Source organism: Sus scrofa, chromosome 13 (assembly GCF_054392235.1).
Source record: "Sus scrofa isolate SSC_HxYL_T2T_F1_AM1 chromosome 13, Sscrofa_HxYL_maternal_Yorkshire_Landrace_v2.0, whole genome shotgun sequence".
NCBI classification, from domain to species: Eukaryota; Metazoa; Chordata; class Mammalia; order Artiodactyla; family Suidae; genus Sus; species Sus scrofa.
In genome coordinates, this window is record NC_139395.1 from 211,543,448 (window position 1) to 211,561,088 (window position 17,641).

Sequence of the window (17,641 nt, forward strand, 5' to 3'; positions counted from 1 at the left end):
GTCCTGAAAGAAAAATAATTTAGGCAGACTCTTTTGAGGATGTATTTATTAAGTTCTAAAAACCCTAACTTTTAGTTTAAAAATTCAGACTGAGGGAGTTCCCGTCGTGGCTCAGTGGTTAATGAATCAGACTAGGAACCAGGAGGTTGCGGGTTCGATCCCTGGCGTTGCCAGGAGCTGTGGTGTAGGTTGCAGACTCGGCTCGGATCCCGTGTGGCTCTGGCTGTGGTGTAGGCCAGTGGCTACAGCTCCGATTCGACCCCTAGCCTGGGAACCTCCATGTGCCGCAGGAGCGGCCCTAGAAAAGGCAAAAAGACCCCCCCCCAAAAAAAAAATTCAGACTGAACACTAGAAATGTCAACATCTTTTACAGAGGATTGCGGATGTCCTCTTGTTACTATTTATTATTACTGCTATTTGCCTAAAGAAAAGCGAGCTCATAGTTTGGAGCGCTTCATCAGCTCTTCATCTTGGTCTCCACTTGATGTCTTTGACGCCATGAAAATGTCTTTTCAAAGCGGTGTTATCTGCCCACGGAGAATTTAGGCAGGAGTCATCGTCATTTTCTTCCAGTTTCTGGAGACAAATGGGTTTCGTTCAGGAAGGCACTGCCAGAAAGGGTCTTGCAGAACCCACGACCAACCTCCCCGCTCCCTGGCAGCAGGACACCCCCAGACTTTAATGCCGGTGGACGCCTGGCAGGGCCCGCACAGCCCTGGAGAGGCTGAAGCTCAGCAAGTCTGCCCACTACATCCTGCAGAGCCCAACAGCCGCCCCCCCCACCCCCCAACAGCCCCTCAAGAGCCCCAGTGCCAGGGAAGGGCATGGGGTGAAGGCCCCAGGGCGCCAGCTCTGTTGAAAGCTGGTACCTTGAGCTCCTCTTGTCTTCTGTGATAATACAGCATCAGCTGCTTCTGCTCCTCACTGCTAATGATGGGTTCGCGGGCTGGAGCTCCTTGTCCCCTCTGAAAAAAAATGAGGGGACAGCAAAATGCGGATTAAGGCATTCTTAGAAGGAAGACCTAGGAAGTCACAGCGAATGCTGACTGCTGAAGATAAACACTTTTATTCTTTTCTTTTTACGGCCACACCAGCAGCATAAGGAAGTTCCCTGGCGAAGACTCAAATCGGAGCTGTGACCTACACTGCAGCTTACGGCAATACCGGATCCTTAACCCACTGATCGAGGCCAGGGATTGAACCCGCATCCTTAGAGAGACAGCATCGGGTTCTTAACCAGCTGAGCCAGATTATCCACTTCTTTTTTTCTTTTTTAATCTTTTTAGGGCTGCACCCGTGGCATACAGAGGTTCCTAGGCTAGGGGTCGAATTAGAGCTATAGCTGCTGGCCTACACCACAGCCACAGCAACTCAGATCCCGCACCTTCACCACAGCTCACGGCAACACTAGATCCTTAACCCACTGAGCGAGGCCAGGGATCGAACCTGCGTCCTCATAGATGCTAGTCAGACTTGTTTCCACTGAGTCGCAATGGGAACTCCCCAGGGCTTTGACTTCTGACATCCAAGTGAGCGATCAGGGAAGTCCTGGTCTTGCTCTGGGCTCTCACACTAGAGGCTGGGTGGTGCCGTATCGGTCACGGCCATTCCCAAGTCAGCTGCTGCAGGTCCAGCGGGGAGGGGCAGAGTTAATTGTGGGGGGACCTCTTTCCCCAGAATTGTAGAGAATTGATTTAAGAGAGTGGGTAACACAGCAGCCTGTAGCTTGGCAGCCCCTCCGCCTCATTCAGAGCAACAGCGCTTTGAAAATCTTGGGATCAGTGCTCTGGGCTGTGTTTTTCATTTCAAGAAGCATTTCTGGTTACTTGTATCCCTGTTTTTTTGAAAGGTGAAATTAGCATGGCCCAATTAAACCAAACTCCAGATATTGTCAATCAATCCATACTCCCTCCCAGTTTTCGCTCCATGAAGAGGGCGGTTTTACTTTAATCCTGAACCAACAGAATTAAAGTGTCTGCAGAAGGGATTTAAATCTTTCAGATGTATATTGTACATTTTTATCAGCAGTGACACATTAGAGTACTTACTTGCTGAATCTTGACGATGATTTTGGTTTTTTCATTTTTCCCCACGTAGTCTGAAAGCTTCTTCGTTCTTCTTAACTCCTTGGCTGCCCACCACAGCTGTGCCTCTGATTCTTTGATGACACTCAGTCCTGCCTGGGCCAAGGTAAGAACCAGCCAGAAGGTTGTCAGGACCCTGCCAGGGGTGTGGCCCTGCCTTGGGGGCGGAGCATGGCTGGGGCTCCTCCCAGCATGGGCGGGGCTTCTGGCACCTCCCTCTTCCCACCCTCCTGGGCGCCTCTGGGAAGCACTCGCTTCTTTCAGCACCTTCCCTGTTAGTTGCAGCTCAGACTCTGACCCAGTAACTTCTTGATCTGGGATGGGGGGACCATCCTATCTCCTTTGCACCGTCATCCATGATACAAGGTCTCTCTTGGATGGGTTTTGAGGTTACTGCCAGGGAAGAACACTGGACTCCTGCTGGGTGTTTAAGGACAAAAGTCCCCGCCTTCAGGGGGTTTGATTCATGACTTTTTGACTACATGACGGTGTGAAAGTGGAAGGCCTTCAGTAGAAACCATCCTTCAAACTGTGAACTGTGGTCTCCCGCGGGGCTAGCAGTGTGCAGAATGATCCTTTCTCAGGACGCTGGGCGGCGGCAGTGAGCCCGTGTGTTCGCCGGGCTCGGCAGCCACACGCTCACAACCATCCCGTACCCAGACAATGTTTTTCGCTCTCGGTACAGTAGTCAATAAATTACATGAGATTTTCAACACATTAGGATAAAAAAGACTTTGTGTTAGACGATTTTGCCCAGTTATAGGCCAATATAAGTATGTGCTGTGAGCACTTGAAGGTAGGCTGAGCTGCTATGATGTTCAGTAGATTAAGTGTATTAAAAGCATTGATCCCGTATAATATTTTCAACGTAGAATGGGTTTGTTAGGACATCACGCCACTGGATGTCGAGGAGGATCTGTATAGGTAACCTGGGGCTGTTTGTTTGCTTCTGGATATTCCAGCTGTGGAGGGTGGCTCAGAGAAAAAGACACCATCCCACAGTAGGAGGAATAAACGAGAAAAACAAGCAAGCGGAACAGAAAGCTAGGAAAATAGCAAGGGTCAAGGGGTAAGGCTAGAACACAAAACTCCATGCAAAGGGATCAGTACATTTGGGTAGAAAGAGGCACAAATCAGGTTACTGGCTTCCCAGTGGGGATGTTTTCAGTTACTCTCTTCCCTCTGCCCCCTGAGTGTGGGCCACATCCTCAGCCAGGGGCACACCACCCTCGGGGGGGCCTCCCCCGAATTGATAATTCTGCTCTGAAGCCTGGCGCAGCAAGACAGAAAGTGGTGCAGGAAGCAGAGAACTAGATCGAGAGAGGACGGTCAAGTCTGAGGGGCTTCTGCTCTCCAGGGGGGGAGGCGTGCACAGAAGGCCCGGGTGTCACGTACCTGAGTTCCCGACAGATCTTCTTTATTTTCAAATTCCATCCGGATGGGATCGTATGGTGGCAACCCCATGGGGTAGACGATCATCACCGCACCTCGAAGCTGGTCCAAGGCATCTTTCACCATCTCCATGGTAACGCAGATGTTGGCTTCCACTTGTTTCTGCAAGTGGTTACAGGCATCACTGTCTACCATGTGGCTAATCAAGTCACCAAATATCAATCAAGCCCTCGTACAAGAGAGACCCCAGCCAGACACTGCCAACAACAGAATGAATCAGGTGGTGCTTGCTGTCACAGAGACTGCCATCTACGGCCAGGGCTGTGCCATGGCTGCCACAGCTTGGGTTACAGAGCAGAATGGCAGGGCCCCGAGGGGGTGGCATGACGTGCAGAGCACAGATGGGGGGGGGATGGGGAGACACTGCAGAGAAGACGCATCTCAGGCAGGCCTGGAAACACAGGTGGGGTGACTGGGTGCAGACAGGAACGTGGTGCTTCGGGACAAATGGCAGCAGAGAAAAGTGGGTAACAGCCAGTGGCCCCCACTGCTCTGGGCAGGAGAGGAGATGCTGCTGCTGGCCTGGCAGAGTGGATATGGAATGGCCGTGAACGCCAGGGTATGGGATTGGCAATGACCATGAGGCGATGGGTGACAGTCAAGTGGCTTTTCTGGGAAGAAGTGATGACACTGGGGGACTCATCTTGCCTGGGGTGTGGAATGGGCCTGGGTAGCTGGGCTGTGAAGGGTGCAGAGAAAAGGTGATGTACTAAAGCATACGTCTGATCCTTGTCCCGTTCCCAGTACAGAGCTTCAAAAACTGGTGCCACCTCCTGAGTGATTCGAGTATCATATTATTCCTAACCAGCCTCCTTGGACCCATGCTGAGCTCATGCTAACGAAGTGACTGACCCAGGTGAGCCCTTAGATAGTTTTGGGGGGTGAGGGGGGCCTCCCCAGGAAGCCCAAGCTGAGATTAGAGGGTTGCAGCTTTCAGATCCCCCCACCACCCGCTCTGGGGAGTAGAGGGGCCTGGGATGAGCTCAATCAGGTGGCCAACAATTTTTAAGTCATCAGGCACACAATGAAACCCCAATGAAAATTTTGGACATGAAAGCTCAGAGGAGCCTTTGATTGGAGAATACACTGATGTTCTTGGTTTTTTTCCTTTTTTTTTTAGGGTCACACCTGTGGCATATGGAGGTTCCCAGCCTAGGGGTCCAATCAGAGCTGCAGCTGCGGGCCAATGCCACAGCCACAGCCACAGCCACACTGGATCCTTAACCCACTGCGTGAGGCTGCGGATCGAACCTGCATCCTCATGGACACTAGTTGGGTTCTTAACCCGCTATGCCACAATGGGAACTCCTGAGACCACAATGGTGTTCGGGAAGGGGGTGCCCAGAATTCACAGAGCGGGGGAGGGCATGGAGGCGCTGTCCCAACTCCACCCTATGCGTCTCTTCCATCTGGAAGTTTCCAAGCTGTGTCCTGTGTGTAATGAATGATAGCAAGTACAGTACCTGCAGCCGGTTCTGGGGTCAGTTCTAGCCAATTACTGAACCTGAAGTGGGGGGCAGGGGGGATGGCCTGGGAACCTCCAAATCGGTAGACAAGCCAGACAGACGTGTGGAGCGCCCGGTGTCTGGAGGAAGGGAATTCTGGTTGGGGATCTCACGGTTCACTTGGGGTGCCAGCTCTGGGTAAGTCAGGGTCAGAGAGCTGAGCTGGCCTCCGAGCTGGTGTCCAACACAAAGGCTATGAGAGGAATGACCATGGAAATGAGGGGAGTTGGATTGAAGATGCATCGAGCGAGGGGACGGTTCAGGCCCAGACTTAAGGCTTATGGGTGACAGCGAGGAAGTGATGGAGGTGGCACTGAGGACCACAGCCCGGGGCACTGAGACCCGGTGGCTCTGTTCGCGGAAGAGGCTGCAGGAGGCGCCTCCTCTTGGGTACAGACCACGGGGCGCAGGAATCAATGAGTTCAGGTCTAGAAAACCTGAGCCTGAAGTGCTGGACCTTCAGGTAGAACCATCTAGGGACCAGGCGGAAAGTCAGGCTGCAGGTAAAGGAGCGGGTGGGGTGGATGCTGGCGGAGGATCTGAGGTTCCGGCAGGGGGTGGGGTTTGTATCTGGCAAAGAAGATGTGTTTCTTTCTCAAGGGAGAAAGAGCAGAAAGAAAAGAGGAGAGGGCCAGGGATAAAGCCCTTTGAGAAACACCAAATTTAAGAGGCAAGAGCAGGGGGAGAGCCGGGAGGGACCGCAGCAGCGGGGGGCCCGGGGCTATGGGCAAAAGACAGAGGGTCCGGAGTTCCCGTCGTGGTGCAATGGAAATGAATCCGATTAGGAACCATGAGGTTGCAGGTTCGATCCCTGGCCTTGCTCAGTGAGTTAAGGATCCAGTGTTGCCGTGAGCTGTGGGGTAGGTCACAGATGCAGCTCGGATCTGGTGTGGCTGTGGCTGTGGTGTAGGCTGGCAGCTACAGCTCCGATTTGACCCCTAGCCCGGGAACCTCCATATGCCCTGGGTGTAGCCCTAAAAAGACAAAAAGACAAAACAAACAGAGACAGAAGGTCTGGGACCCAGAAGGAAAAAGCCTCTGGATTTGCTGGTTAGGGGGTGGCTGGTACGAGCCAGCTCGATGTGGCCATTGTGTGCAGGAAGGAAACAGAGGCCAGGTTCTGAGAAACCCAGGGCATCCGGGCCGAGCTGGAGGCTTCTCCTCCAGGAAGGCGGCTGGGAGGCGGTGATGGGAGGTCGTGTGGAAGGCTGGGCTGCAGAGGCTTTTCCTGCTAAGGCAGGAGGCCCACCTGCGCATGGACTGAGTGGCTGCAGCCTGGAGGGCAGACGGACCAGAGACACCACCACCCTTCCTGGATTTCTGGAAGGGAGGAGGCAGGCAAGCCCGAGTGGGAGCAGTGGTGTGAGAGGGAGGGAGCCCAGGGCAAGAGACCCCAGGCAGCATTTCCAGGGAAGAAGGAGAGATGCAGGAAGGGAGGCTGGGCAGGGAGCCAAGCGGCTTTGACCTCACTGCTGAGGAGCAGGTGAGAGGGCAGGAGCCCAGGAAGGGGACGGGGTCTCAGAGGCTTGAGTCTCAGACCCAGGAAGGACTAGCAGGTCGCCAGACCCAGTGAGGTCAGGCCAGGGGGCACAGGCGACATGGCAGCCTCCAGGAGGAGGCTGCATCAGGTTGGGGGGGGGGATAGTTAGGGAAGGGGCTTATAGGGATCCCACTGGCAGGAACCCACAGGAGCCGGGTGGCCAGTGTGGGGGCAGGGGAGATTGGAGGATTCTGCACTATGACAGCAAGCTCAGAGCCCACACTGAGAGGGAAGTGTGCTAAGAGTGACTTCCAGTCTGACCACGGTGTAGACGAGTGACAGGAAGAGAGCTGTAAGTCTCGGCTTTCGAGGAGACACGGGGGCCTTGTGATGTGGGCACAGCACGGTCATCAGCACGGATGCTGCCTGTCCCAGAGCAGGGAGAGGAGGCCTGGAGGCCCAGATTTAAACTCTCTAGAGCCCTGTCCTGACCTGAAAGGTGGAGGCAAGAGTCCTGCCTGACCTGCTCGAAGGGCGGCTTGTGAAACTGCTTCCTAGGTCACAAATCCCCCAAAACACATCAGGTCACCCCATCAGTGGCGTGTACCACAGGGGCCAGGGGAACAGCGCGATGACCCATCGGATCCCAGGTCACCGGAGGGAAGACCTCCTGCTCGAGGGCGCCCTCCCATCAATATACATAGAGTCTCTGTTTACAAAAGCTCCGCCAATTGCCATGGACAGTGATTCCCAACCGGGTGCCACAGCAAGTGACAGAGAGACCTAGGTGCCACCTTGGGACAACAGATTTCCCAGCTGTCCTCTCTACAGAAGGACCGTGACCCCCTCCCAAGAGGCGCAGTTAATCCACCATCTCCACTCTGCCCCCCACCCCGCCCGAGGAACCCAAGTGATGGAGGGGAGACTCCGGGCCGGGGCCAAGGGGACCTGAACCCTCACCTGCGTGCCTGGTGTGTCTGGATGGACAGGACTCCCCCCCACACTCCCCCCCCCCGGGGGGGGTGTTGGCTGGGGCGGTGGGGCAAGGTCCCCGGGCAAGAGGTGAGGTCTGACCACCCGGCAGCTCTGCAACGTTAGGCAAATCACTGCAGCAAAGCGACTGGAACCCCGCAAGTAGGAAGTGACTTCATAAACATGCACACGGGCAAAGGGAAGAAATGATACAAACAAATGGGCAGGAGTTCGCAGAAGAAAGCGTGGCGAGTGAAGCGGGCAGAGCCCGGTCCTGGCCGCTGTTCTCCTAACGTGTTCTCAGATGCGCCAACTTGACTAGAGCTTAATACTTCTGATCTGCCCTTTTCAAGAACAGGTCTGCGGCCAAGGGCATGCAGCAAACACTGGACGAAGCAACACCTTCCTTGTGGGCCTTCCCAGAGCCTTCGCTAGATATACACATATATATATATTTGTCTTTTTGCCTTCTCCAGGGCTGCTTCCCGTGGCATATGGAGGTTCCCAGGCTAGGGGTCTAATCAGAGCTGTAGCCGCTGGCCTACGCCAGAGCCACAGCAACTCGGGATCCGAGCCACGTCTGCAATCTACACCACAGCTCACGGCAACACCAGATCCTTAACCCACTGAGAGAGGCCAGGGATCGAACCTGCAACCTCATGGCTCCTAGTCGGATTCATTAACCACTGCGCCATGATGGGAACTCCGAGCCTTCGCTATATTAACAGGCACGGAGGGGCAGTCTTGCCTGAAGCACCTAAGGGATGAGTTAAGAGTCTGAAGAATGGTGGCTTAGAAATCACAGTTTTGCCCAGTGCATTGGGAAGGATGGAAAAAACCAAAACAAAACAGTTATCAAGTGAGAAGGCCTGCGTGGGGTGGAGGCGGGGTAGCAACCAATACTGGCAACACATAAACAAAGCAACTGGCAAAAACATTTAGAATTTGAAAAGTCCTTACATTTTTTAAAAAATTTGATTGTTTCTTTTTTGATATTTTTACAGCCCCACTTGTGGCATAAGGAAGTGCCCAGGCTAGGGGTAGAACCAGAGCCGCAGGTGCAGGCCTACGCCACAGCTACAGCAACGCCAGATCCTTTAACCTACTGAGCGAGGCCAGGGATGGAACCTGTGTCCTCATGGATCCTCATCAGATTCTTAACCCACTGAGCCACAACAGGAACTCCAAAGAGTCCTTAAATTCTTTGCCTTCAGACTCATTATCTGCACGTCAATGGTATGTATGGCTTGTATTCCTCCTTCTATGAAATAATTTTTGTGAAAATAATTAAGACGATTTAAAAAAAGTAATTCAGGAGTTCCCGTCGTGGCTCAGTGGTTAACGAATCTGACTAGGAACCATGAGATTGTAGGTTCAATCCCTGGCCTCGCTCAGTGGGTTAAGGAGCCGGCATTGCTGTGGCTGTGGTGTAGGTTGGCAGCTGTAGCTCCAATTAGACCCCTAGCCTGGGAACCTCTATATGCTGCAAGTGCGGCCCTAGAAAAAGACAAAAAAAAAAAAAAAAAAAAAAGTAGTTCATAAACACTTGTTGCGTAAATTATCTGTGGATCTAGCGTGTGACGCCACAATGTTCACGGCTCCTCTCTTCTTTCTTTAGTTCTTAACAGTCACAAACCACTCTACACAAGAGATAAGCAACAAGGATTTACTGGAGCGCACAGAGAACTATATTCCATATTTAAGTAGCTTAGAAGAGAATCAGAAAAAACCCCACAACTGAATCACCACACTGTACCCCTGAAACTAACACAATACTGTGAATCAAGTATACTTCAATTAAAAAAAAAATGAAGGAAACAAGAAGACAAATGCATCAACTCATACTCGTCCTACATTTACAACAGCCAATAACATTTTTTTTTTTTTTTTTATCTTTTTAGAGCCGCACCTGCGGCATACGGAAATTTCCAAGCTAGGGGTCGAATCGGAGCTATAGTTGCTGGCCTACATCACAGCCACAGCAACCCCAGATCCGAGTTGTCTGCAACCTACGCCACAGCTCACAGCAACGCTGGAGCCTTAACCTGCTGAGTGAGGCCAGGGATGGAACCTGCAACCTCATGGATACTAGTCAGATTCGTTTCTGCTGAGCCACGATGGCAACTCCAGCCAATAACCATTTTTGTCTGACCTGTAGGAACGCGTATGGTCGAGCACAACTGTCACAACTGTGGACAGAAAAAGCGAGGACCCACCCCAAACCCGCTTGTTTCCCTTGCGTCTGAAAGGCTTAAAAAAGAAAAGGAACGAAAGGAAATGAAAAGGCTGCTGGGCAGACAACTCTGGAAACCGTAATTGGAGTTTCCATTTCCAAAGACAAGCTTTAGAGCCTCATTTAAAGAGCTGACCTTAGAGATTATTGCTTTGGCTTCTTCAATAGTCTTCTTTAAAACTTGCTTCATTTTTTCATTTGGAGCTATAAAAATAAAAAAGGGGAGGGGGAGAGAGAGAGAGCCATCTTTAAAACTCTTCTTCAATATCCTAATCCCTTCTGGCAGAGATGGGGTGTAGGCCAGAAGAGAGAAAAGTACCAGAATGGAATTTAGGAGAGGGATACAGGAAAGGTGGCTGTAAGAAGTTAAATAAAAATCTCTCAAAACTTATCATCTTAATCATTAATAATGGTATTGTTTAGGCACTGAAAATACTAATTAATTTGAGATAATCTTGGTTTAAAGATGAATAATAAACTGGTAATAACAGATTGTTAATCAACGGGTTTTTTTGTTTTTGTTTTTTTTTCCTCTTTTTTGGCCACACCTGTGGCATATGGAAGTTCCCGGGACAGGAATCGAACTGAGCTGTAGCTGTGACCTATGCCACAGCTGCGGCAATACTGGATCCTTAACTCATTACAGAGACAATGCCGGATCCTCAACTTGCCATGCCACAGTGGGAACTCGTGTTAATTTTTTATGGGTTCCATTTTCTCACTGACGCAATTCCTTCTAAAAAGCAAAGAATCTCTCCACATTGAGAACGGGTTTAGGTATGACGAGATGTGGAAGGCACACAACCATTTTCTAGGTTAAAATTCAAAGGACATAATGCTGGAAATTCGTGGTATCTTCAATCTTTAACACTTCTTTTTCTGAAAATTTTTTTCTGTCCCTTACAGGGCCATTTTTCTATTTTTTCTTTTAATTCCTAATAGTGTTTTAAGAGCATAGTAGATACTTAGGGGTTTTTTTTTTTGTTTGTTTGTTTGTTTGTTTTGGTCTTTTTGCCATTTCTTGGGCTGCTCTTGTGGCATGTGGAGGTTCCCAGGCTAGGGGTGGAATTGGAGCTGTAGCCACTGGCCTACACCAGAGCCACAGCAACGCAGGATCCGAGCCAAGTGTTCGACCTACACCTACACCACAGCTCACAGCAACACCCGATCCTTAACCCATTGAGCGAGGCCAGGGATCGAACCCGCAACCTCATGGTTCCTAGTCGGGTTCGTTAACCACTGAACCACGGCGGGAACTCCAGTTACAGTCTTTTAAATGGAGCTTTTTAGGCAGGTTAAAAGGGATAAGCTATCACAGTGGACTATCATCCCTGTTTCCTTCCAGTTCTAGATGAACAACCACGTGCTAAGAGGAGAGTAATTTCTTCAGCATCGGGCGCATCCTAAGCTGCTGTGTACAAAAGAGAGGCACGCTGTGCTAATGCTCATTTCCTCCCACACAGAATCTCTAAATAAACCCCGACTTGTAAACTGTAACAAAACACCAACTATTTTCACTGTTTATCTCCTCACACACCGTTAGGCTGCACCGTATGAAAGCACCAATTTCCAACCATCTGTCGCCTACAAAGGTGGTAATTTCATATGGTTCACATATTACATTCTCCAAGGAGCTGCAACAGAGTTCCTGCTGCGCCTCAGCGGTAATAAGCCTGACTAGGATCCATGAGGACTCAGGTTCGATCCCTGGCCTTGCTCCGTAGGGTTAAGGATCTGGCGTTGCCACAAGCTGTGGTGTCGGTTGCAGACGTGGCTCGGATCCCATGTTGCTGTGGCTGTGGTGTAGGCCGGCAGCTATAGCTCCAATTCGACCCCTAGCCTGGGAACTTGCATATGCCAAGGGTGCGGCCCTAAAAAGCAAAAACAAACAAATAAATAAAAACCAGCTGCAGCTTCGTAAGAGCAAGAAGACAGATGCTTCCTTTAGCCATTGCATTTGTTCTGCGTTAGTGTTTGGCCACAAGGAGTTACCTAGTACTCAGTTTGTATAGAAATGCTGAGGTCAATTTTTTTACTTGAAGAACTGCTTTCAGGAATTCCCTGGTGGCTCAGTTGATTAAGGATCTAGTGACGTCACTGCTGTGGCTCATGGGACTTCCGCATGCCACAGGTGGCCAAAAACCACCACCACCAACAAAAACCCTGCTTTCATACTTATTGCTATATTCAGGCATGCACGAAGACGAAAAATACTGGCTTACCTTGCCCATTCCTTCGTCCAATATCATCCTTTTTAAATACTGAACCTCCACTGGGTACACACCTTTCGCCCCATTCATCCTTTAATTTCAATTCTTCAATCTGGTCATCAGTCAGTCCTTGCATATTAGGAGGGAGAAATATGCCATGTTCTGCTAATTCTTCCATTTCTTAAAAAATGAGAGAACGTGAGACAACATGTATCAGAACCATCATCCTAACACCTTACACCTCATTGGAATGTAAGCTCCCTAGAGGTCAGGGCTCTTGCCCCCTGGCTCTCTCTCTCTCTCTCTCTTTTTTTTTTTTTTTGTCTTTTTGCCATTTCTAGGGCTGCTCCTGCAGCATGTGGAGGTTCCTGGGCTAGGGGTCGAATCGGAGCTGTAGCCTCCGGCCTACGCCAGAGCCACAGCAACACGGGATCCGAGCCACGTCTGCAACCTACACCACAGCTCACGGCAACGCCAGATCCTTAACCCACTGAGCGAGGCCAGGGATCAAACCCGCAACCTCATGGTTCCTAGTCGGATTCGTTAACCACTGAGCCACAATGGGAACTCCCCCCCCCCCACGGGTCTCTTATTTAACAAACTTAGATGGCACTTGCTGTGTCACACTTGTCCTTGATTTTTGACAGATGCTCAGCAATTTGTCCTAGGTCAAGAGAAGCAGAGGGTTTAGGAGCTCGCCCACGGTCACAGGCTGCAGATGCTGTGCTATAACCCTCTGTGTTACGTTGTACTTCCTGGCACTCAAGAAGCACAAATTCAGAGTCGCTGCTGTGGCTCAGTAGGCTACGAACTGGACTTAGATTCACAAGGAGGCAAGTGTGATCCCTGACCTTACTCAGAGGGTTAAACATCCAGGGTTGCCATGAGCTATGGTGTAGGTTGCCAGCATGGCTTGGATCCTGTATTCATTGCTGTGGCTGTGGTGTAGGTGTGCAGCTGCAGCTTCGATTTGACCCCTAGCCTGGGAACTTCCATATGCCCCAGGTGCGACCCACAGGTGTGGACCTAAAAAGCGAAAAACGCAGCAGCACAAATTCAAATTCATTGGCAGTCTGAATACATATCCACGAAGGGTGTTGTGGTCTTCCAAGTGCACCCATATAGCTTATCTCATTTAATTTCACCTTGCAAGGCAGGTCAGAGAGTTATCAAAATCCCTGTCTTGCCTAATCTGTAGTTGTATCACCTGGGGCTTGCTCAGGTTACATGCTACTACTTTATACGAAACTTCATATACACTGCTGCACAGCAGAAAGCAGCATAACATGGTAAGTCAACTATAATTTTAAAAAATAAGCTATAAAACTTTAGATAAATACTTTATCAATATTTTCCATAAATCTGGTCATGGGGGAGGATGTGAGGCAGCTCACACAGCTCCGCAGTGGCAGAGACAGGAAAAGACCTTGATTTTCCAGTATCACAAAACACATGCTTGATATTTGTCCTATTCTCTACATAGTCACACCAAAAAGAATTCACATTTTCATCTTGCAAATTTTCTTTTCTTTCTTTCTTCTCCTTTGCTCTCTCCCTTTCTTTTTTCTTTTCCTTCCTTCTCTTTCTTTCTCTTCTCTTTCTCCCTCTCCCTTCCTTCCTCATGAATGAGGTACATGGAGCTGTCTTCCCACAGCACCGTGTGAAGACATCAGGTGGCCTGTACTATGCAATACTATGGAACAAATGGTGGAACTTAATGGGCTGTGTATGGGATACTCATCTCTCTCCCCCCAACAAGACTGTAAGTCCTGGGGCGCTAGGGGCTGGTCTCATTCACCCCTGTCTCGCTGGGCAGAGCACTGGAGCCACCTGAACCACAGCTGACAAGAACAACTGTGGACTGAATGAATGGGTTTTCTTTTTTCTTTTTGTCTTTTTGCCTTTTCTAGGGCTGCTCCCTCGGCATATGGAGGTTCCCAGGCTAGGGGTCAAATCGGAGCTGTAGCCACCGGCCTGTCAGAGCCACAGCAACACGGGATCCGAGCCGCGTCTTCGACCTACACCACAGCTCACGGCAACACCAGATCCTTAACCCACTGAGCAAGTGCTGGGATGGAACCCGCAACCTCATGGTTCCTAGCCGAATTCGTTAACCACCGAGCCACGATGGGAACTCCTCACTAACATGACTGCACAATCGGTACCGCGTTTCAACTGATAATTTTACACACAAAGAATTGGAGTGTCCACCCCCCCATGCTTTAATTTTAAAATAACATTTATGGAGTTCCCACTGTGGCACAACAGGCTCAGGGCATCTCAGCAGAACCAGGATGCAGGTTCCATCCCGGGCCGGCACATTGGGTTAAAGGATTCGGTGTTGCCACAACTGTGGTATAGCTTGCAACCATGGCTCAGATCTGATTCCCTGGCCTGGGAACTCCATGGAGTGGGGCGGCCAAAACAGAACAAAATAACTTTTACTACAGAGCTTGTTTTGGAATCAGTAAGTCTTAGTAAGAAACTATACATATCACCCCTAAAGGGAGAAAGCAGGACCCTTAAGGAGTACTCCATGGCACCAAAATCATGGTATCATAGGAAAAAAATCACATTCTAGACCACACCTGGAGTATCATCCTGTCAAGTGCTGTGCTGCCTAATGGTAGTTACTAACTGCATCTTCCTACTTAAATTTAAACGTAAATAAAATAAAAAATGCAGCCGTTTTGGTCATGCTCAACCACCACATGCAGCTAGTGGATGCCTTGCTGACAGCACGACCAAGGAACATTTGCTCCGCGGTGGAAAGTTCCATTGGACAGCACTGCTCCAGAGCGTTGAGAGAGCAAGCGACCAAAACATTGTAACATGAGACTCAGGCTGTTTCCTGGGGAAGGGAACACCATGAGAGGTAAGATCAACGAGGCTCTCTCACTCTTTCTCACCCCTGAAGGCTGTCCCAAAGCTGAGCGATTCATCCAGAAACTGCTCTACCTCAAAAGTCACAAAACACGGAATTCCCTTTTTTAAAAAAACGGCCCTTTGGTCGTCCCACCTCTCACACTTGCTGAAATCAGACAACACCTGCTCTTGGGCCCAGGCTTTCTGCTCCCTCCTGCATCTTGCCTCTGTACTGGGCCTATTTCAGTTTGTTTGCTCCCAGCGCCCCAATCCCGGCTCCCAGACCCTGGGGGTGGGCCAGCCAGCTCTCCAAGCATCTCTTGGCGAACGCCGCGGTCCCATTTCAAGCCCGGCTGTCGCACATCTTTGTAAATCTTCACAAACTTGACCCTCGCCCCGAGCCTGCTCCAGAAAGCCTCGTGGGTCCCGCCCAACTTCCTCCGTTCCAGACCGCTCCGTTTCTCCCTCCCTCCCGGACCCGGAGCGGTCCAGGATCCCATGTCGCAAACTTGAGGCGCTGCGGGGCCGCACCTGAGCAGATGCGCTGCACCTTGAGCCGCGCGTTGTAAACCTGGGCCACCTGCACGGTAAGCTCCTCCAGCTCCGTGCTCCCTGGTGCCTGCAGCAAGAACTGGCTCTCGTCGCCCCGTTTCACGTGCAGCAGAACCATGGTGGCCCCTGAGGCCCCGCCGAGACGGCGAGAAGGCCGGGGAGGAGCGGGCCGCGATCAACCGCCAGGCGAACCGCGTCGACCGACTAACTGCTGCTGGCAGTTAGGCCGGAACCCAGAGCTCCGGCCTCCGCTGCGCCGGGGGAACCAAACTCGCTCCCGGAAGTGGCTGTTGCCAGGAGAAACAACGAAACAAAGTTTGAGGGGCCACGACTCCAGGTCGGAAGCCGGGGCTGGGGAAGCTACGGTGCGCGGAGATCTAGCTCTCCACTACAGGAAGCAGGTGCTGCTGAGCAACCCTCTACACAGCCCTGGAGGACCGCGGGTGCCTGAGCCTACCCGCCGAGCCGGATTCGCCCAGCACAGTTGCCGGATGTGGTTGTTGTCGGGACAACCAGCAAACAGACCAAGCAGCAGGAGGGGAGCGCGGACCTCCCAGTCCGCTGGCTTGGGGCCCGACACTCCACTCAAGGAGATGGGTGGAAGGGAAGTTTCTAGGCCGGGAGTGGGTGGGGTGGTGGGCACCCGCAGGCGCCGAGCCCCTCAACAGCCTCCACAAGGCACCTGCGAGTCGCAGGAGCATTTCCGCCGGCTCCAATCCTCACTTCCGGAAACGCCTCCCGCCGCTTCCGGTCTGCGCCGTTTTGGAGAGGCTGTCCTGGCTCGCTCATGGTGCCTGTTTCCTCTGCTCGGGTTTTCAGCACGGAGGCGTTTGGGAAAGTGACCATATTCCTTTGTTCAGGCTGATTCGGATATATCTAGAGTGACTCGAGCAGCTGCTAGTGCAGCGACCTCTTCCCACCCCGCCAACCGTCCAGCCGACCACCAACCAACAAATTCCTATTGAAGAGCAATAGGGCTTGTGCTGTTTCTTCCAAGAGCCGGTGACATGGCGGCAGGTCCACAGCTTTCCTGGAGCTTATGTTCAGTGTAGGTGACAAAGAGAAAACAAAAGTAAACAGACAAGGCAAATTCAAATAGAGGTATGAAGAAAACACGACAGGGCGATTGGCTTTTTAAATTGGTTGGTCAAAGAATGCCTAAATAAATGTGGATGACATTTGCCCTGAGCCCTTAATAACATGGCGCCAACAAAACTAAGATACTGCGCAGCTCCTACCTCTAGTTATTTCCTTTGAAGCCCATTGCTAAATGCGAATTGATTTGAATATGGCAAGCACCTGCTACTTGGTATACCTGAAACCTTGGCTTCCTCCATTGAAAGTGTATCCCTAGAGTTCAGGGCCGAGTGGAGGAATTTTGTGACTGTAGGCCTGGAAATGCCCAAAGCCAATCCAGGGCCTCATATGAATACCATTAGGCTGGTAATGGCCAGAAGGGGTATGGCATCCAGGGAGGGATGTGTTTTCACCTCTAGTACTGTTGAGGCAGGGACCATGGAGACCCTGCAACATGCAGCACTGATCAGATTGACACATGTCTCTCTTAGCTCCTGACCACTGGCTATTAGATTATCCCCATTTCTTCTGAATCCAGTTCTTTATCCATCATGCCTGCTTCAAACTTGGTTTACAGGTGCCTTCTGGGTAGTGTGACTGTTTATCCACAAACGTGTATTACAAGGTCTCGGGGTATAATTTTTAATAATATAAAATGAAAAGTATAGAAAAGCCATGTTTGTATTGGCGATCCAGTTTTGTTTAAATATGTAGTTTACGAACAGCATCTCTGGTGGGAAATCTGCCAAAGTGCCCCAGATGAGGCGGTTAACCATCTTTAATTTTTGTCAGCACCGATATTTGCCCTTGAGTTCCTCTTAACATTATTCTTTGGTTGTGTTCTTGTCAGTGTTCTCGTAAGGTCTTTTTCTTCTCATACGGGTCATATCTTGCAAGTTTGGTGTGCAGCTTTTTCTCGGTGTGGTTTACATGATTATAGATTATGAAAAACCCTGTTGTCTTGTCACCACCCAAATGGGTTCTGAATTTGAAGCCAAAGCTGACAAATGTGGGGTCTTGAGTACTTTGCTTATTGTCTGTAAATATTATAGGTACTGTTGCCTTTCTAGGATAAAGGGCATCCCATGACCATTTGTATCCGTTGAAGCAAACCACTGCGATGAACACTCTGGTCCAGATAATTAATGGGCCATTTGCCATGGCTGCTGGATATCAGGTAGCCAGGGAGGAAAAGAGCAAATTTTTACTCT

The 17,641-nt window shown here is 50.7% G+C and overlaps 2 protein-coding genes across 4 annotated transcripts; both read right to left on the bottom strand.

The window, feature by feature from the left end:
• Positions 1-355: 355 nt before the first annotated feature.
• CFAP298 (cilia and flagella associated protein 298) lies at positions 356-15,596 on the bottom strand. Of its 3 annotated transcripts, none has more exons than XM_003132752.5 (7): positions 15,333-15,596; positions 11,949-12,116; positions 9,863-9,930; positions 3,480-3,638; positions 2,049-2,180; positions 870-965; positions 356-576 (listed from the first exon to the last, which is right to left on the bottom strand). In XM_003132752.5, exons 1-7 carry the CDS (start codon positions 15,469-15,471, stop codon positions 466-468), a joined length of 873 nt encoding a protein of 290 aa, XP_003132800.1. In that variant the 5' UTR covers positions 15,472-15,596; the 3' UTR covers positions 356-465. The 3 variants fall into 3 exon arrangements, with proteins under 3 accessions (XP_003132800.1, XP_084848105.1, XP_084848106.1); XM_084991979.1 differs by having other exon boundaries at positions 3,480-5,852; positions 9,672-9,930; XM_084991980.1 differs by lacking the exons at positions 9,863-9,930; positions 11,949-12,116; positions 15,333-15,596 and adding an exon at positions 5,920-6,667 and having other exon boundaries at positions 3,480-4,748.
• Positions 15,597-17,276: 1,680 nt separating this feature from the next.
• LOC102160250 (small ribosomal subunit protein eS24-like) lies at positions 17,277-17,591 on the bottom strand. The gene has a single exon (XM_005670326.1). It carries the CDS (start codon positions 17,589-17,591, stop codon positions 17,277-17,279), a length of 315 nt encoding a protein of 104 aa, XP_005670383.1.
• Positions 17,592-17,641: the final 50 nt, after the last annotated feature.

Coding starts and splice junctions, on each gene's coding strand:
- CFAP298 (XM_003132752.5), bottom strand. CDS start 15,471: ATGGTTCTGCTGCACGTGAAACGGGGCGACGAGAGCCAGTTCTTGCTG. Junction 2,181..3,479: donor AAGATCTGTCGGGAACTCAG/GTACGTGACACC, acceptor ACCTTGGCCCAG/GCAGGACTGAGTGTCATCAA. Junction 577..869: donor GAAGACAAGAGGAGCTCAAG/GTACCAGCTTTC, acceptor ATTTGTCTCCAG/AAACTGGAAGAAAATGACGA.
- LOC102160250 (XM_005670326.1), bottom strand. CDS start 17,591: ATGGCAAATGGCCCATTAATTATCTGGACCAGAGTGTTCATCGCAGTG.